This window comes from Microcaecilia unicolor, chromosome 12 (assembly GCF_901765095.1).
Source record: "Microcaecilia unicolor chromosome 12, aMicUni1.1, whole genome shotgun sequence".
NCBI lineage: Eukaryota > Metazoa > Chordata > Amphibia > Gymnophiona > Siphonopidae > Microcaecilia > Microcaecilia unicolor.
This window is the reverse complement of record NC_044042.1, coordinates 96,166,866-96,185,261: the sequence shown is the minus strand read 5'-3', so window position 1 is coordinate 96,185,261 and position 18,396 is coordinate 96,166,866. Positions and strand designations below refer to the sequence as shown.

The 18,396-nt window shown below is 45.0% G+C and overlaps 1 protein-coding gene across 1 annotated transcript in view; it reads left to right on the top strand.

Annotated features, from left to right (window-relative positions):
• STAT3 (signal transducer and activator of transcription 3) overlaps nucleotides 1–18,396 on the top strand; it is a 159,868-nt gene that overhangs the window by 120,798 nt on the left and 20,674 nt on the right. The window contains 3 exon segments of the mRNA XM_030221968.1: nucleotides 7,007–7,059; nucleotides 11,275–11,369; nucleotides 15,383–15,522. Of these exon segments, the coding sequence (XP_030077828.1) occupies nucleotides 7,007–7,059; nucleotides 11,275–11,369; nucleotides 15,383–15,522 (288 nt within the window).

The window sequence follows — 18,396 nt, the reverse complement described above, 5'->3', positions numbered from 1 at the left end:
TTTGATAGGAGAGGTAAGAGGGCTGGTCTGTTACCTGATCACCAGCTCTAGTGTCCTGTTGGCAGGTCTGAATTTCTGTCTTGAATTTTCTGCATTTATGTAATCCATCATGGCCTATTCTCAGATTTGGTGGTTTAACAAGTGTTGAAATCAACAATATTGATCATTTGTTACTTTAGAAATATTATGTTAGTAAGACAGTCTAGCTTACTGAAGGAAGACCATTTTAAGACTGTCTGAGTGGCAGTTCTATGCATTGGCCTACAGAGGGATTTGTTTGATTTCTGGGTTATGACTTCCACTCCCTGATTCAGCAAAGGCTGGGTGGGCCCTGTGTCATGCTGATTATGCATTGGCAACACCTAGTGGCCAGATTTAAGGCCTGTGATTGCATCCCTGGAAGAAGACCTATCAAGGATAGTTACTGTAGTGACTGGGCTGAAAATGAGTTGAGAAGCCATATAAAATAGAAAAAAAGAAAAACTCTTCATGTAGCTGTGAGTGAAAGCACATAGCATCAGATCTCATCCCTGCTGCAGTAAGTGCCAGCTCTGTGGATGCATTGAGCAAACTATCTACAATTCTAGGCAAGGTACAGAAATATAAAATTGTAATTTTGGCAGAGAATTGGCATGGGAGGAAGGATGAATAGAACAGAGGGGAGAGGTGGACAAATGAAGGGGAGAGAATGTAAGGGAATAGAGGAAGGGTAAATGGAGTATGGCGAGGAGGGGAGGGGTAAATGGGGAGCGTATGGGGAGGAAAATAGAATACCCCACCCCATACACCAGCACACCTCTAAAACAGGACCAAAACTAATTAACTTGAATATCAAATGGTTGAAATACGCAGCTGATCTGATTTTTATCCCCTAACCCAGAAAGTCTACAAAGAAATTCTTGGAGGAAAAGTCCATAGTCTGCTATCAAGACAGACATGGGAAGCAACTTCTTACCCTGGGATTTGTAGTTTGGATTGTTGCCACGATTTGGGTTTCTGCCAGGCACTTATGACTTAGCTTGGCCACTGTTTGGAAAACAGGATACTGGGCCAGATGGACCATTGGTCTGACCCAGTATGGCTACTCTTATGTTCTAGAACCACAACTTTCTAGAGACATAGTGCAAATCATGGCCTAATAAGAAACCCCGGAAATGACAATTTTAGATTTTTTTTTTCCAGAAGAGACAAAATTTCAAATTCTTAAACAAACAAGAAGTCAAGCATACTTTGTAATATACAGTGCACTCCATTTAAGCGCACATCTAATAAGTGCATGCTCTGTTTAACTGCATGCCATACTTCGGTCACGTTTTTGGCGCCATCAATTTCATGGGGACAAACTTTGGTTTAGCGCACCACTGATAAGTACAAGATTCGCTTATATGCATGGTTTAAGACCGCTCCTCTGCAGGAAAGACTCCGCATAAGCATGCTCACGGAATATGGAAGCCGATTGGTACGTGACAACCAACGAGATTTCAAATTTACCGCCCCTTTAACTGCCCTTTAGGCAGAATAAGCGAAAGAATGTTGTTAGAGTGTACACTGGGGTCGTCGTCGTTGCAGAACTGTAAGACTTTAACACTGGCTGAACGAATAGAAGTTCTTAAAAATTAGAAAACTGTAAGTCAGCATCTATTGCTAAAGAATATGGTGTCAATCCCAGTCAAATTTCACGTATTTTGAAGCAGAAAGACCAGCTGATGGGAAGACTGGCAAAGCAATACAAATCCACAACGAAAACGGGCAGGAAAAGCTGAGGAGATAGAAGATGCTCTTCTTCGGTGGTTTTCTCAAGTCAGGAGCAGTTTCCTGTCAGTGGTCCACTGCTTATGGAGAAAGCTAATCAGAAAGCTGAAAGTCTTGGGCTAACTGAATTCAAAGCCACTGTTGGATGGTTGGAAAGATGGAGAAGAACAACATAAAATTCAAGAAACAGCATGGTGAAAAACATGGTGATGACTTTGGTGCTGAAAATTGGGTTGTTTCAGTTCTTCCTACCATCTTGAACGAGTTTTCACCTCATGACATTTTCAATGCTGACGAAAACGGTCTCTACTGGTGAGCAATTCCTGATGGAACACTTGCATTCAAACAAGCCGAAACTACAGGAGGTAAAACGTCAAAGGACCGACTGACGATCCACCTTTGCTGCAATATGGATGGGAGTGAGAAGTTGAAACCACTCGTCACTGGAAAGAGCAAACGGCCCCGTTGCTTCAAGAATGTTAAGCGACTTCCTGTGTCATATGAGGCTAACGCAAATTCATGAATGACTGGGGAAATTTGGAAGCAGTGGCTAAAGAAGTTAGACAAGAATGCGGGCACAAAAGCGTCAGATTTTGTTGCTTGGTGATAATTGTGCTGCACACAGTGATGCTGAAAACTTATTTCTTTGTTAAAATGTACTTCCCTAGTTGCTCTGCTGATTAGTATTCCCATCACACTCTCCTACCCTGTTTAGTTCCCCATTGTTACCTACTGCTCCCTCTGTCTATCCTTAGTCACCTTTAACTGTATTATCTCAATGTGTAATTTTTTCTTAAACTAACTGTAAGCCACATTGTGCCTGCATGTGTGGGAAAATGTGGGATACAAATGAACTATAAATAAATAAATGATGTCAGGCTGTCTAATGTCAAGGTGGTCTTCCTGCCACCAAACACTACCTCTCTGATCCAACCTATGGATCAGGGCATAATAGCCAATTTCAAACAACATTGTCGGGCTCTTGTGCTACGTCATTTGATGAGCATTATGGATAACCAGACTGGCAAGGATAAACGTGCTGTTGAACTGGCTCGTAATCTATCACTGTTGGATTCCCTACATATGCAGAAAGAAGCCTGGAATCATGTTACACAAGCAACCATTGTGAACTGCTACAAGCGGGCAAGCTTTAAGGATGTGGAGAGGGACGAAACAGATGCAGCTGTTGCAAACGCGTCATACGAACAGGCTATTGACATCCCAGCCTGTGTTACTGAAGAGGAGTTTCATCACTACGTAGCTGTTGATTACGATCTACAAACAGCTGACGGCAGCACTGATGTCGAGATATGCGCCTACACACAGGCAACTGCTGATGATGAAACAGATGATGAAATGAGCAGCGAGGCACATGCTGACGAAATTCAACAACCTCAGTTAACTGAGACTGTATAATGTCAGTTAACGGAGACTATTCTGTACGTATAATAAACAGTACTGTACATATGTTTATCAGATGTCAAGCTTCTTTGGGTCACGCTCCGGTTAACTGCATGTATTTCTTTGGTCCCAGACCCTTGCAGTTAAGCGGATTGCACTGTATATACCTTGGCCTGAGATTAAGTGCATCTTGGAGTTTTAAATTTTATTATAAAGATACTACAAGAAAAATCTTTAAGAACTCTGTTCAACAGGGACTTCCGGCGGAGCCGTGCAGCAAGATGGCCGCTGCGAAGTGAGCTCCACCAGACCCCGAATGAAGCGCCCAGACCTGCGGGCTCCAGACCCCCTCCCGGAAGATCACAAAGTTACCTCGGGCTGGTGGGGTTGTGGGGGCAAGGGAAGAATGGCAGAGAATGCCCAGCAGGACCGGGGAGAGCTGCGGGAGCTCCAGGAAAAAGCCACGAACCAAGATGGCGGCCGGAGACGGAGCGAGGTAAACCTCGTGGCAAGGGACCCGGAACCGGGGACATCAGAGGGCCACTCGGAGAGTGCTGGCTGTACCCCCAACGGACCGGGACTAGCGAGAGCTGAGGCTGGTGCAGTGGAGGCCAGCTGGCGGAGAGAGTGATAGACCCCTCCCCCCCCTGCAGGGAGTAAAGGCAATGGAGAGAGAGCAGAGGAGGTCAGCGGAGAGAGGGCAGGAGGAGGAGCGGCAGAGACCAGATGCAGGGAGCAGTGGAGGAGAGGTGGTGGAGGCACCCCCTCAAGGGAACAGAAGCCTAAAGGGGCAGAGGTAACAGATAAATCACCAGTGTAAGGCTGAGTGAGCACTCTGGACGCTCACTCAGCCAGATCGAGGAGTGACAAGTGAAATAGGGGGGAGCCCCCTGGATGGAGAGGAAGCCTAGAGCTGATTGATGACTGTGGGGGTGAGTGCATCGTGGTCTACACCAGAATATATTCTACTGCTAGAGAGGACTGTTTTATGGTGAACACCTCGTACGGATACAAGCTAAAAGTCTCTCACTAAGGGAAATTTTGGGGGAGGCACAACCCCAAAGGGGAGGGAAATACAAGGGCCACAACCAACCAGCCCCAAGAGACTTTTGAGCAAACAAGGCTAATAAAAGGAGATATACAGGATGCCACCAAAAAAGAGCTTGGAAAAATTCCGGTATGCGGCGGAACAGTCAGGAAAGGCGAAACAGGAGGCGGCAGGAACAAGGCAGAATGTGGAGAAGATGGTCGCGATTCCCTCAGAGTCAGAGGAAGAATCCCTCAGAGAAGCAGGGGAGAGTAATGAAGAAATTACTAAAGCAGATGTGGTGGGCTGGTTCAAAGAGCCAGCCCTGGAGGAGGTCAGAACTGGAGGAGGTCCGAAAAGATATTCAAAGCACGCTCAGAGAGATCCGGTCGGAGATCAGAAACCTGGGGTCCCGTGTGGATGAAGTAGAGGAGAAGATGGAAATAGTCCAGGCTGAGGTGCAGAAAAAAAAGGCAGAGACATGTTGCGGCAACAGAAATCCAACAGTTAAAAGACCAGTTGGAGGACCTGGAAAACAGATTTTGCCGCAACAATTTACGATTCAAAGGAATCCCTGAGCTGGTCATTTTTAGTAATTGTGAGGTGGTGATCAAAGAACTGTGCCAATATATCTTAAGCCCGGAGGGTGAAAGTGTGCACCGAGACATCAGCTTGTAACGAGTACATCGAAGTGCAGGCGCCCAATGGGATTCCTCACCGAGAGACATCATAGCCTGTTTTCTGGATTTCCGTACCAAAGAAGTGATATTGGCAAAGGCAAGACAACAGAAGGTGATACAGTGGAGAGATTATGATTGGAGTATGTCAGGATTTGGCAAGAACCATGCTGCAAAAATGAAGAGCAATGGGAGAAGTGACAGGCTTCATGAGAGCTAAGGGGATTAGATATAGATGGCTTTTCCCCTTTGAAATATGGCTCACGGTGACAGGGAAGTCACGAAAGGTGAAGACACCTGCGGACGTGTGGGCGGCGCTGAGACGGTTGGGATGTGAGAGAGTTCCAGACCATGAGCAACAGCCACCGGCGGTGGTGGAGCCAAGAACAGACTCGGCATGGCAGGTGGCGACCAGCAGAGGGAAGACGGCTGATAGAAGTGCCTCCTGATGACCTAAGCGAGAGGGAGCAGTGATAAGTTTGACGAACTTTCATGAACAAAGTTACATTTTGATGTTCGGTGGTGAGCTGACCTAGTACGGGATTTGCTGGGAGGGAGAGGAGGGGGGGTAGGAGGGGAGCTAGGGCTACCCATTAAAAAGATTATAGGGAAAGGAGAGCGGGGGAGGAGTGGGTGGTTTCTAGGACGGGAGCTGGGAGGTGGGGTTAAAAGGGGATGAGTGGTATTGTTCTGGCAGGCAGTGATGAAAGCGCTGGCCCAAACAATGGCAGTTTCTCTGGTGTGTGGTCCTCAGGAGTGTTTACTGGGAATGTATAATGAGCGAGAGCTATGGGAGGAGAGTAAACTGATGCGGTGGGGACTAGCAGCTGCTAAATGTCTTATTGCGTGCTGTTAGAAAACAGTGGATCCCCCAAATATAGGGGATTGGAAGGTTTAAAGTGAGACATTTGTGGCATATGGAGCGTTTAACAGTATATAGGAGGGAGGGAGAGCTTAGACGTAAAAGGGGATGGACAAGACTTCAACAAATGATTAAGACACTTTAGAGGGGCCTGGGACACATTCCAGGGAGGGGGACGGGTAGAGGGGGAGAAGGGGGATAGTATTAGGGGACCAAGGGTATATATGGAGCAGGCGGGAGGATGGTGGGGGGGAGGGGGGAGGGTATTGGGGGCAATGTTGATTGTACCACATGTGTTAGGTAAGCGAATAGTTAAGCTAGGGATAATACAGGGGGAACATGGTTGAAGTTAGTGTGCATAATACCATCTGTAACAGAGGTATTACAGGGGTGCAGCTTTAGCAGAGACGGTGGACGGATCCTTCTCTGTTATGAACAAAAGTGTCCTTACTGTTCCTTTACTGACATAGGTGTTCACTCGCCCAACTTAGCCTCGCCAAACAGTTGTGTCACCGACTCATGTCCCCACTCTGTTTGCCATCTCTGGGGGTGCCTGAGCGTGTCGCATAAAAGTTGGTATAGTGTATGTACACATGCACATCTTTTTTTATACACATGTATACCCCTTGGCAATTTTAAAGGGGCCCACTTGAATGCATAAAATACTGTTTTCTAAGTGTTCAAGACTCTTATAAAATTACTCCCTTAATGTATTATTGTCAAACCAATAAAGTTATCTGAACCCACAGTTCACACCCTTACCTCCCCTACACTCTCCCCATAGCCATAAACATATACTCCACATAACACCACCAGTTACCACACAGCCCATACAGGGACTGATTCATAAAATGGAGAAAGAGGAACTGCGCCATTGTGTACCTCATGTGTGTGCACTTTCTAACTCAGAAAATTAAGCAGCAGGTGGCTTAAAGGTACATCTAACTGCGTCCCTCAATACCCTGAGAAAGACGAGACAGGTCAGGGCTCATACTTAAGTGACAGTAGGCAGGTTAGTAGCTGTTAACTAGAGTCTGGATTCCAGACGGTGTGTTTGGAAACATAGCCATAGCTTATGCTGAGTCTTGGTTGAGACTGCTGTCAAAACCTGAAGGAAAGGGTTGGTTCAAGACTTACTGAAAGTGAGGCCTGTAGTGTCTCATATTCTCAAATGCTGTTCCCTGTTAAGGCTGAAAGAGCAGAGACTGGTTAAGACTGGCAATACCTATAGGTAATAGTCATTGTTATCTCAGTTAAATTGATGCACTTTTTCTTCTATCTCTCTAGGACCAGGTGTCAACTATTCTGGATGCCAGATCACATGGGCCAAATTTTGCAAAGTAAGCAGCTGCTGTTGACGTGCTATAGGCCTAGAGGGTACTGATGAAATTGGTATTAATAAACTGTTAAAAACCAGTTTTCAAGTAGACTGGGGACATATTTTATCCACTGATTTTCCACCAGTTTTTTGAATAATACTTATGTACTCTCATCTTGAAAACTGCTTAATGAAAAGGTCCTGGTTAAGTCCTAGTACACATCTACACTTCTGTTTATGTAGGTGGCACTTCCAAGTAAAAATGCATGTATTTTAAACATTCTAACATGCATGTTTCCACACCCTGCACCAGTCTGCCCCCAGGAATGTCTCTCTGCTGTGGGTAAAATTATGCAGTTCAGGTCGCCCCCATCTCAGAAAAGGTACAAGAGAACGAGAAAATGTGCAGAGAAGAGCAACTACAGTATTTTTTTATTTTGTTGCACACTGCTTGCCTTCCCTACTCTTTCACTGCATCGCACTAAGGTGATATCAGCCACCTGTGTCTAATGATACTGGTGCAAGGCATGTGCACCACTGGTGTGCATCAAAGGAGCACAACCAAGGAGTAGGGCGTGCTCCTTGTTCGTGCCTTGGGGTGCCTCCTTAGGAGTCTCTTGCCTTCCTCTCCCTGCCCCTATTAGCTTTACTCTATCTCATCTTCTGCATTTATACCCTCCATGCATATGGCTTTTCCCTCCCTGACCTTCCTCCGCCATCCCCACTTTGCTTCGTCCTTGTCTTCCTCCCCCTCTGCACCTGTGCCCTCCTTCCGCTTCCTGGTTTCCATTCGTCCCCCTTCCCAACCACCTTTAAAGGTTGGTCTTAAACATTCACTCCCTCAGGCATGTCTCCTCTTTTTGTTGATCTTGTCACCCTTCATACTCTAGACCTCTTCTGTGTCACTGAAACTTAGCTTTGTCCTGGCAAGACAGCAGCATTGCTAGATACTTGCCCTTTAGAATATTTATCTCTGCATGTACTGTGCCCTTCCAGGCGAGGTGGTGGGGTAGCCTACTTCTTTTGTTCCTCCCTTCAGTGGACTCCCTGCACCGCCAAGCCACTCTTAATATCTAAAGTCCTTATTTTTCACCTCTCCATGTACTCATCTTATTTTTTCATTGCCATCATGTTTCATTGCCCTCCTCCCTCTACCTCCTCCACTGATGAGCTTTCTGCTTTTAACTCTGAATGTTCCACTTCTCCTCAATGGCTTTAATCTCCCTCCCTCTGATGTCTGCTCATCCTTTTTATCCTTGGGTTCCAACCTTGGCCTCACTCAGCATGTCTTCATTCCTACTTATAAAGCTGGTAGCGCGCTGGACTTTATCTTTACTTTTTCCCCACAGCCTCCTTCCTGACTCCCTCTGTTCCTTTCCCGTCCCTTGGGCAGACCACCGCTGACTTACCTTTCGCCTCCCCTCTCTTTGCTCCCCTCCCCTTTTCGCACTCTCAATATGCTTCTGTCCTCCTAATTTCTGCTTCAGTTACACATCTTTACCCTCTCACCCTCCTTGCCTTTTGACCACGAGGTTTCACTCTTTGACCAGTCATTGGACTCCGTCACCCCAGCATCCACTGTCCACCTCGACTATGAAACCACTATTCTTCCCTTTGACACAATTGCTGCATTCATGGCAGGCTAAAATCGCTTCTCTGCGCCTTAACCTCCAATATGTGCCCCCTTCCTCTCCACCAGTACCTTCTACTCCACTCCTTTTCTCCCTCTCTCGTTTCCACTTTTCCCTTATCCCTCCTTCATTTGGTTGTCCTTTAATCTCCCCACTTCTCTGTCCAAAATCTTGGTCTCCCTCAATTCTTCCTCCTCAGTTGCTCCCTGGCCCACATTTCTAGTGGAGGAGTAGCCTAGTGGTTAGTGCAGTGGACTTTGATCCTGGGGAACTGAGTTCGATTCCCACTGCAGCTCCTTGTGACTCTGGGCAAATCACTTAACCCTCCATTGTCCCTGGTACAAAAATAAGTACCTGAATGTATGTAAACCGCTTTGAATGTAGTTGCAAAAACCTCAGAAAGGCGGTATACCAAGTTCCATTTCCCTTCCCTTATATACATATCACACATCTTCTTCCTCTTCTCTCTTCCTCTTTAACCGTGGTGTTGTCCGTTCGTCCTAGAAGCACGCCCTCATTCGTCGTCTCCTCAAAAGAAACCTCACCTTGATCTGTCCCTTGCATCTAGTTTGCAGCTTCCAGTCTATCTCCAACCTGCTATTCCTTTCCAAAGCCTTGGAAAAATGTGTACATCAGCAATTAGTGCAATACATTGAACATAGTAATACCCTCCATCCATATTAATCAGGCTTCCACCCTAACTATGGCAGAGACACTGTTATTGGCCTTGTATGACTTTATTTGCACTTCTCTCGATCAGCATTCTGTCATTCTGGTCTCTCTTGATCTCTTCTGCTTTTGATCTTGTTGATCATTCACTACACCACAACCTTCGTTCTGTTGGGCACTATTCAGACATGGTTCTCTAGCTACCTCTCCAGTCATCGACTTCCTCTCTTCCCCTTCTCTCTGGGGTACCCCAAGGCTCTATTCTGGCACCAACACTCCTTAACATCTTTCCTGCACCCCTTCTCACTGTCATTCAAGATCACTCCTGCACGCCATTCTGCTATGTAGGTGACATTTAAATCTTTTGCAAAGTACCTTGTCCATTCTTCGCCTCAACAACTGCCTTTCACATTTGTCCTCTTGGCTTAAGACTAACCTTCTGTATCCTGCGCCCTCCCTCAGTGGGCATCCACTTCCTTTCAAGGACTGTATTAAAATTCTTGGTGTTACCTTTGATTCCCATCTTATATTCAAACCTCAGATTGTCTCTATTCTCCATTCTTTGTTTTTTGTGCTCCACTACATTCACTCTGTACATCCCTTTCTTCTGGCCGTCATCTTAGGTCCACTTTTATGTCATATCTTGGCTACTGTAATTCTCTCTATGCTGGTATCCCTTTGTATTCCCTCAAGTGCATGCAACTTGTTCAGTCAGCTGCTGTGAAACTCTTACACAACGCTCACCGATTTGACCACCGTTTCTTCGCACCAAACACTGGCTCCCTGTCATTGCTTACATAAAATTCAAAATTCTTCTGGTCTACAAGCTCTGTTTCCCGTGCACCCTCTTATCAGAACAAACTCCTATTCCTTACACTCTTCTCTGCTGCCTCTGGTCTGCTGATAATCTGGCTGTCCCCACCCTCCCTTCTCCGTCTCAATATTTCCTGCGACTCTACGTTCCGGTATCTTGGTCCCAAACTTTGGAGTGACCTACCCCTTCACATCAGGAATCAACTGACCAATCTCTGCTTTCAAAAAATGCACTAAAAACATCTTTTCCCCCCCCCCCCCCCCCCCCCCCCCCCATCTCTTTACCTTAAGCTTACTTGGTCAGCTCGCCCCCACTTTTTATTTTTTTTGCTAAAATTTTAATGCTTGTAAACTGCTTGATGCCTATATATATAGGCCTATTAGTGGTATATCAAAAGTGCTGAAATAAACTTATAAAGGAAGGCTAACCAGGTTAGGTCCATTGGCTGAGAACGGATAATGATATTTTTATAAAATCAAAAATGGGGAGGCAGAGGTTAATAGGGAATGGTTGTTTATGATGTGACACAGTGCAGGAACTAGAGGACATGCCATGAAGTTAGCAGGTAGGAGATTTAGACGAAAATATGTTTTTTAAAGTCAATACACAGTTAAGCTGTGGATTTTGTTGCCAAAGAATTTGGTCAAGGTTAACAAAGGTTTGTACAATTTTCTGAAGAGTAGATTAATAAATTATCCAGGTAGACTTGGCTTTCTCACCTTGTACTTCTGGTAGTAAATGGCATGGAATGAACTTTTTCAATGGGATCTGCCAAGTACTTCCAAGTGACCTGGACTGACCAGTATCAGAGACAGGAGCTGGGCTCAGTCGATCAGGGATAGCATAGTTAGTAGATGATGATGGCAAATAAAGGCCAACATGGCTCATTCAGTCTGCCCGGTAAGGTGGTTGGGGTTGTACCTGTTGCATAGAGCAAGTTTTTTTCCCCATGGTTTCTTGGAAATGCAAAAGTCCTTTTTACAGCTGTTTTGAGGCAGAGTTCTGTATGCTTGATTTCCATCCTGTTAGAAACCAAGCTTAGAGCACTTCACATCAAAACAGCTATAAAATAAACAGCATGGCACTTCTTAAACATGCTTGTTTTAACTCTGTGTTTTACCAGGAGAATATGGCTGGCAAAGGGTTTTCCTTCTGGGTCTGGTTAGATAACGTGATTGATCTTGTGAAGAAATACATTCTAGCACTGTGGAATGAAGGGTAAGTCTTAACTTGCTGAATGCAAAGCTTACTTATAATGTCAGGTGTTTTTATACCAGTTTTAAAGTGTGATTTACAATGATAGTTGATAGTTAAGCTTTCTGCCTATTTCTGAAGATAGGCAGTTCAGACACATGGAGATACTTCCATAAGGAACAACCTAGTTTTAGGCGGTAGGAACATTCATAAATGGTTTCTTTATAGAATAGACTTGAAATAGTTGACTGCTTATCCTAGGTGCCCTGTTAAAGGATTTTCCTCATAATGCCACATGATATCATTCTGATGACACCAATATAGACATGTTTTTTTAGGAGACTAGGAAATCCATCTATTCATGCACAGTAGTTCAGTGCTTCTGCATCCACACAGTGTGTTTCAGTTCTTTTTTCACAGTGAACTTCATTTTTATCTTGTCATGGAACTTCAGCTATAATATAGTTGGCAAGATGAGTTGGGTGTATTGAAAGGGGGCATCCTTGATAAGGGTTTTAGCAAAACATGTGCCATATTGGGTAAAGTACCCCAGCCGATAGCTTAAAGAAACAAGAGCAATCTAGTTGAGTATACAGTTTATTCTAAAATTAATCATAAAGACAAGTATAAAATAAGATACACGCGGAGGGGCATAATCGAACGGGGCGCCCAAGTTTTCATGAGGGTGTCCTCGCAGGACGGCCCTGCGAAGGGGCAGGGAAACCTGTATTATCGAAACAAGATGGGCGTCCATCTTTCATTTCGATAATATGGTCGAGAACGCCCAAATCTCAACATTTAGGTTGACCTTAGAGATGGTTGACCTAAATGTTGAGATAGTCGACCTTAGAGATGGTCATCCCCAGTTTTCAGCCATAATGGTACCCGAGGACGCCCATCTCAAAAACGACCAAATCCAAGCCCTTTGGTCATGGGAGGAGCCAGAAATCGTAGTGCACTGGCCCCCCTCACATGCCAGGACACCAGCTGGGCACCCTAGGGGGCACTGCAGTGGACTTCACAAATTGCTCCCAGGTGCATAGCTCCCTTACGTTGGGTGCTGAGCCCCCCAAAACCTACTACCCACAAATGTACACCACTACCATAGCACTAAGGGGGGCACCTACATGTGGGTACAGTGGGTTTTGGAGGGCTCACATTTACCACCACAAGTGTAACAGGTAGGGGGGGATGGGCCTGGGTCCGCCTGCCTGAAGTGCACTGCACCCACTAAAACTGCTCCAGGGGACCTGCATACTGCTGTCATGGAGCTGGGTATGACATTAGAGGCTGGCAAAAAAAATTCGGGCACCTTTTCACGGCTTGGTTGCAAGAAAAAATGGTCCAAGTAAAGTCGACCAAGTGCTCGCCAGGGACGCCCTTCTTTTTTCCATTATCTGCCGAGGAAGCCCATCTCTTAATCACGCCCCAGTCCCGCCTTCGCTACGGTGCCGACATGCCCCCGTGAACTTTGGTCATCCCCGTGATGGAAAGCAGATGAGGACGCCCAAAATCGGCTTTCGATTATGCCGATTTGGGCGACCCTGGGACATTCATCTCCCGATTTGTGTCTGAAGATGGGCGCCCTTCTGTTTCGAAAATAAGCCTGATTGTTTTAAGTCGAAGCGAGCAAGTAAACGCGGTAGATTAAGGTGATAATGCTGCTGCGTGTTGCGACTGAGGCTCTTTAAGAATTTGAGCAAAAGTGTGTTTACCTTCAAAAGGCATCGTTTGTATTTCAGGTCTTAATATGGAATATCAGTTTTGTTATAAGATCTGAGTGAGTTGATTGCCATATATTGATAGTTTATTCGTCATATTATAAAATCATCAAATTTGGATTAGTTTACATACAAAACAATTATATGATACCTTTTAATTACCATGCTAATATGACAAAATGTGCTCAATACAAATACACACATTCACATGAGGCTGAGCACTGCAATATTTACGCAATACAAACTTATTTATACTTTATTACTTTGCACACTAATAACAAATTCATAAAGTTAAGATAAATAACCCAACACGGACCCCAATGTTCAATGTTAAATAAGAATACAGTCACTTATTTTCTGTAAATATCCAACAAATGCATTATGGAATGCAGGTTATCATAAAGGTATTCTATAATTGTTTTATGTGTAAACTAATCCAAATGTAATGATTGTGTTGATTGGGATGAGTTTTTATTGAAATGACTCCTTATTAGTGTATTTTACTGTCGTATTATAAAATGGCCATAGACCTCCATGTGGAGGAGTAGCTTAATGGTTAGAGTAGCCAGCTGAGAACTAGAACAGAGATCAGAGGTTTCAGGTTCAAATCCCACTGTAGCTGTTTTTTAAATTGTGAGCCCTCCAAGGACAGAAAAATACCTAGTGTGACTACCCTTATTCCCTCCAGTGGAGAACTGCTAAATAGGAGCACCTTTCTATAACCTGGACATGCCAAGTGAAAGATCTACATATGGCCATCCCTTCCCCTTCTGCATTTGAAGGTTCATCTTGTGGCCCTTCCCTGGACTTGCCCAAAACTCACCCAGACTAGACCCCTTTGCTATATGGACATACAACTGTTTTAGATAACATATCCCGGCTTTAAGAAATCAGTATTTGGACGTCCGTGCAATATGGACTTCTAAATGCCAGTTTTCAGACATCCAAAACAGGAATAGAGGTTGTAAAATAACCACCATAGTTTAGGTACTGACCCCTGATGCATTAGCAGGGTTGTACAGTCCCTTTTTCAGGCACTTTTTGAGGGTTAGAACCCAACTTCAGGGCCCAATTTTGTGCTTCAGAGTTGTTCTACTGCTTTAAAAGCAGTGAAGATTCTAACATACCAAAAAATGTGTTCTGCCTTGTTTCTGGGTTTTCGTAAACACAACTCTTGGTTAGAGAGTCCCGTTTGTGATTTAAGTGAAAAATTTGTCTTCAGAGAAAGCAAAATGATTTATCTATAGCAGTTTCATAAACCTCCCCTCCCCGTTTGGAGTTCAGCTAATCAGCTTAATTACAGAACTGAGATATGCTGCATGAGCTACTTGCTTGTTCAGAGAAATCTGTTAAGAATTTTCTAGAAAACTCTAAAAAATGAAGCTTTATTGGTGCTGTCAGGATTATATTGTGCATTTGTACGACTGGCTCTTCAAACATCTTGTTACCTTCACTTTTTCTCATCTTTCTTAACAGCTGTAGCACTAACTCTTACAGATGTGTAGATGCAGCAATGGTTGATCCCACTGCCTGTCAGGTTTTAAGGAGATCCACAGTAAATTCACATAAATTTGCATGTTTATTTCATACATATTCATTTTTAAATATCCTATAAACTAACTGACGGGGGTCAGTTGGACAAGTGTAGAAATTGCTGGATTAGTCTTCTAGCCCTGTTTCTCCATTATTTATTTTATTTTTGTTACATTTGTACCCTGCGCTTTCCCACTCATGGCAGGCTCAATGCGGCTTACATGGGGCAATGGAGGGCTAAGTGACTTGCCCAGAGTCACAAGGAGCTGCCTGTACCTGAAGTGGGAATCAAACTCAGTTCCTCAGGACCAAAGTCCACCACCCTAATCACTAGGCCACTCCTCCACTGTTGCTACTATTTGAGCTATTCCACTAGCAACATTCCATGTAGAATCTCCAATAGTAGCAATATTCCAAGTAGAATCTACAATAGTATCTATTTTATTTTTGTTACATTTGTACCCTGCGCTTTCCCACTCATGGCAGGCTCAATGTGGCTTACATGGGGCAATGGAGGGTTAAGTGACTTGCCCAGAGTCACAAGGAGCTGCCTGTGCCTGAAGTGGGAATCGAACTCAGTTCCCCAGGACCAAAGTCCATCTGGCAGGAAGTTTCTAAGCATAGCACAGATCTCTCTCATGTCTCTTGAGCTTTGCAAATGCAGAAAGTGTGAGCTTGGAGATACTCTGCCACATCCATACATGATGCACTGATTGACTGTGTTTCTCTTAAAAGGTGATCTCACACCCTGACACTTAATTTTTTATTGGCTCTTGTAACTAGGTATATCCTGGGTTTCATCAGCAAGGAGCGGGAGAGAGCAATCCTCAGCACAAAGCCACCTGGAACATTTTTGCTTCGATTTAGTGAGAGCAGTAAAGAGGGAGGAATCACATTCACGTGGGTGGAAAAAGACATTAGTGGTAGGCGTTTCCTCAACTTACTGCCTCTGTTGTAATTTAGGCAAGTGGTTCTCAGCCTGACCCTTGAGCACCATAAAGTCAGTCTGATGCTGAGTAGTCATTTCTTTTTCTTGCAGATGTTAGAATGCATGCTATATATATCTACTAGTATATAACATAAAGTCACCATGTTAGTGTTTTAGATGTGTGTATGGTATGATTGATATGTAAGATGTATTGGAAGACTCTGCTTATATACAGTAGCAATAAAAGGTATGTCATATTCTCCAAGGACATACAGGCAGCATAATCTCACATGTGGGGGTGACATCCAGGGAGCCCAGTGCAGACACTGCCAAGTGTACTGTCACTTTTAAATGTTTGAGGCAGTGCCCTCACCTCGCATCCGCAGGCGCCTTCCTGTCCGACTCTTGACCTGGGACCAGCAGTCCGCAGAGCAGAGAAACTGACTTTTTGATTTCTCATTGTGTAAATCTTTTGCCTTTTTGGTGCCTTCCCTTTTTTGGGACTTTGTTGGTCATATTCTTCCTTTTTCAGTATTAATTTATACATTTAAAAAAATTATTTTCATTTTTCAATTTTTGGCCTTGTCGGTCCTCTGAGCCCTTCTCTTACCCGGAAAGCATCGACTATTTTTGGGTATGCGACTACTTGAGCTCCTGGACCATTTAACGAGAATTCTGAGTGACTTTAAGAAGCCTACTCGATTTCAGGCACAGACCCCCATAATTGGTGTGTTCAATACTTAAGTCCAGAGCACCGGTACGTACAGTGTAATCTCTGCGTGCACATGCAAGCGCCCTTAAAGCCCACAGGGTACAGCAAGAAGAATTTTTAGTTCTGCATCAACATTGGCATCTGCATCTAGCTTGGCAAGGATTTTGTTTTGAATGCGGAACCTACATCGACATCAGATGCACCAACACAATATTGAGAAAAGGTCTGACATCGAACTCGGTACTGTGTACGCGTAAGGACTCTACATCCTTGCCATCAGTGCTGTATGCATCTAGGGACCTGCACCATAAAAGACTAAGAAGCATCACCATTGATATCCCTCCAGGAACTCTGCTCATACCTCCCTGCTTCAACCACATTGATGCATGGGAAGCGTCCATACCACCGTGATCACTCTCCTTCTCTCTAGCTCATCTCTCTTTGAGAGCCTGTGAGGTCTTTGAGATCTCCTATGCCTGCCCAGGCTGTATCTCAGGCTGTGTCCACACCGTTTTTTCAGTCAGTATTAACGCCTACTCTTCATGAGGAAATCCAGGCTATGCTCAGATGAGCTTTCAGGGCTACTGCGTTCACAAGCTATACAGGCTTACAAGGAGCTTGCGCCAGCCTCAGTTCAGCCCATTGATCCATCGAAGAGACATTCACAGGAGAGGTCACGCACGCCGGCTCGGCATTGACAGTCTGGTGCAGCATGAAGCCGACTGACATATGCATTGACACAGTGCCGTAGCGAGGGCTAATAGCACCCGGGGTGGGTTGCCGCTGCGCACCCCCCCCCCACCCCCCCGGGTGCAGCACGGCGCAACCCCCCCCCCCCCCCCCCGCTGCGGCGCACCCCCCCCCCCCCCCGGACCGCATTCTTACCTGCGGGAGTGGCCGATCCGCCCCGAGTGCACGTCACTCAGAGCTGCGTCGGCCCCGCTGGTTCCCTGCTCTCTCTGCCCCGGAACAGGAAGTAACCTGTTCCGGGGCAGATAGAGCAGGGAACCAGCGGGGCCGGCACCCCCCCCCCCCCCCCCCCCCCCCCCGAGCGCGTGCACCCAGGGCGGGACGCCCCTCCCGCTCCCCCCCTTCCTACGCCACTGCATTGACATCTCCAGATACGTTTTCTCCAACTTCAGAGACTCATTTGCCTCGACACACCTCAATGCAGAGCTGACACTAGTCATCACTCTTCCTTGTATTTCCCGTGAACAGTATTTGAAGAGTCTGATTCAGACTTCTCCTTTGAGACGGATCAGGACTCACAGGACATCTCAGCTGAGGAGGCCTATGGTATTCTATCTCTATGCCACCTGAGAGATGTAGATCTCCTCTAGAGAGTGTTTGTTTTCCTGCTTTTGCCATAGAGATGGCTCAGGCCGTACCTTTTAAATTAGAAGCAGATGAAGAACTTCATTTAGAACTTTTTGAATTTCTAGAATTCTCTTCCTAGAGTAGTAATAAAGAATACACTACTCAAAAACTGGGAGAATCCACTTACAGTTCAGGTAGCCCCAAAGAAAATTGATACAATGTATAGGATACTGGATTTGAGAAAAACACAACTACCCCTCCATTCACTAGTTGTGGAATCCGCTTCAAAGCACACTCGCAGTACAAGATTTTTTGGAGCGGCAGTTTTTTCTTCACATTTTTTGGGGTTGTTTCCTGCTGTTTCTTTTTGCTGGAGTCGGAAGGCAATGGTTGGGGCCTTTTGTGGGGAGCTTGGGGTTGATTGGGAATAGCCCCTGGGCAGTTTAGGTTTTTATAATGTAGTAATAATAATTTATTAATTAATAATTTATTGACTCATAACCACTTGTAACCACTTGCCTCCACCTACCCTCCTCTCCTCCTTCCTGTACACATGAATTGATTTGATTTGCTTACTTTATTTTTTGTCTATTAGATTGTAAGCTCTTTGAGCAGGGACTATCTTTCTTCTATGTTTGTGCAGCGCTGCGAACGCCTTGTAGCGCTATACAAATGCTAAATAGTAGTAGTAGTAGTCATGCTTCTGCTCCTTCAGGAAGAGAAGCTAGAACATTACTCTTTTGTCAGGAAAAACTTTTCAGGCTTCAGTGCTAACCAATCAGACTTTATTCCACAATTTATTTAAAACCTTTAATACAGAGTACTATGTTTTGCAGAATT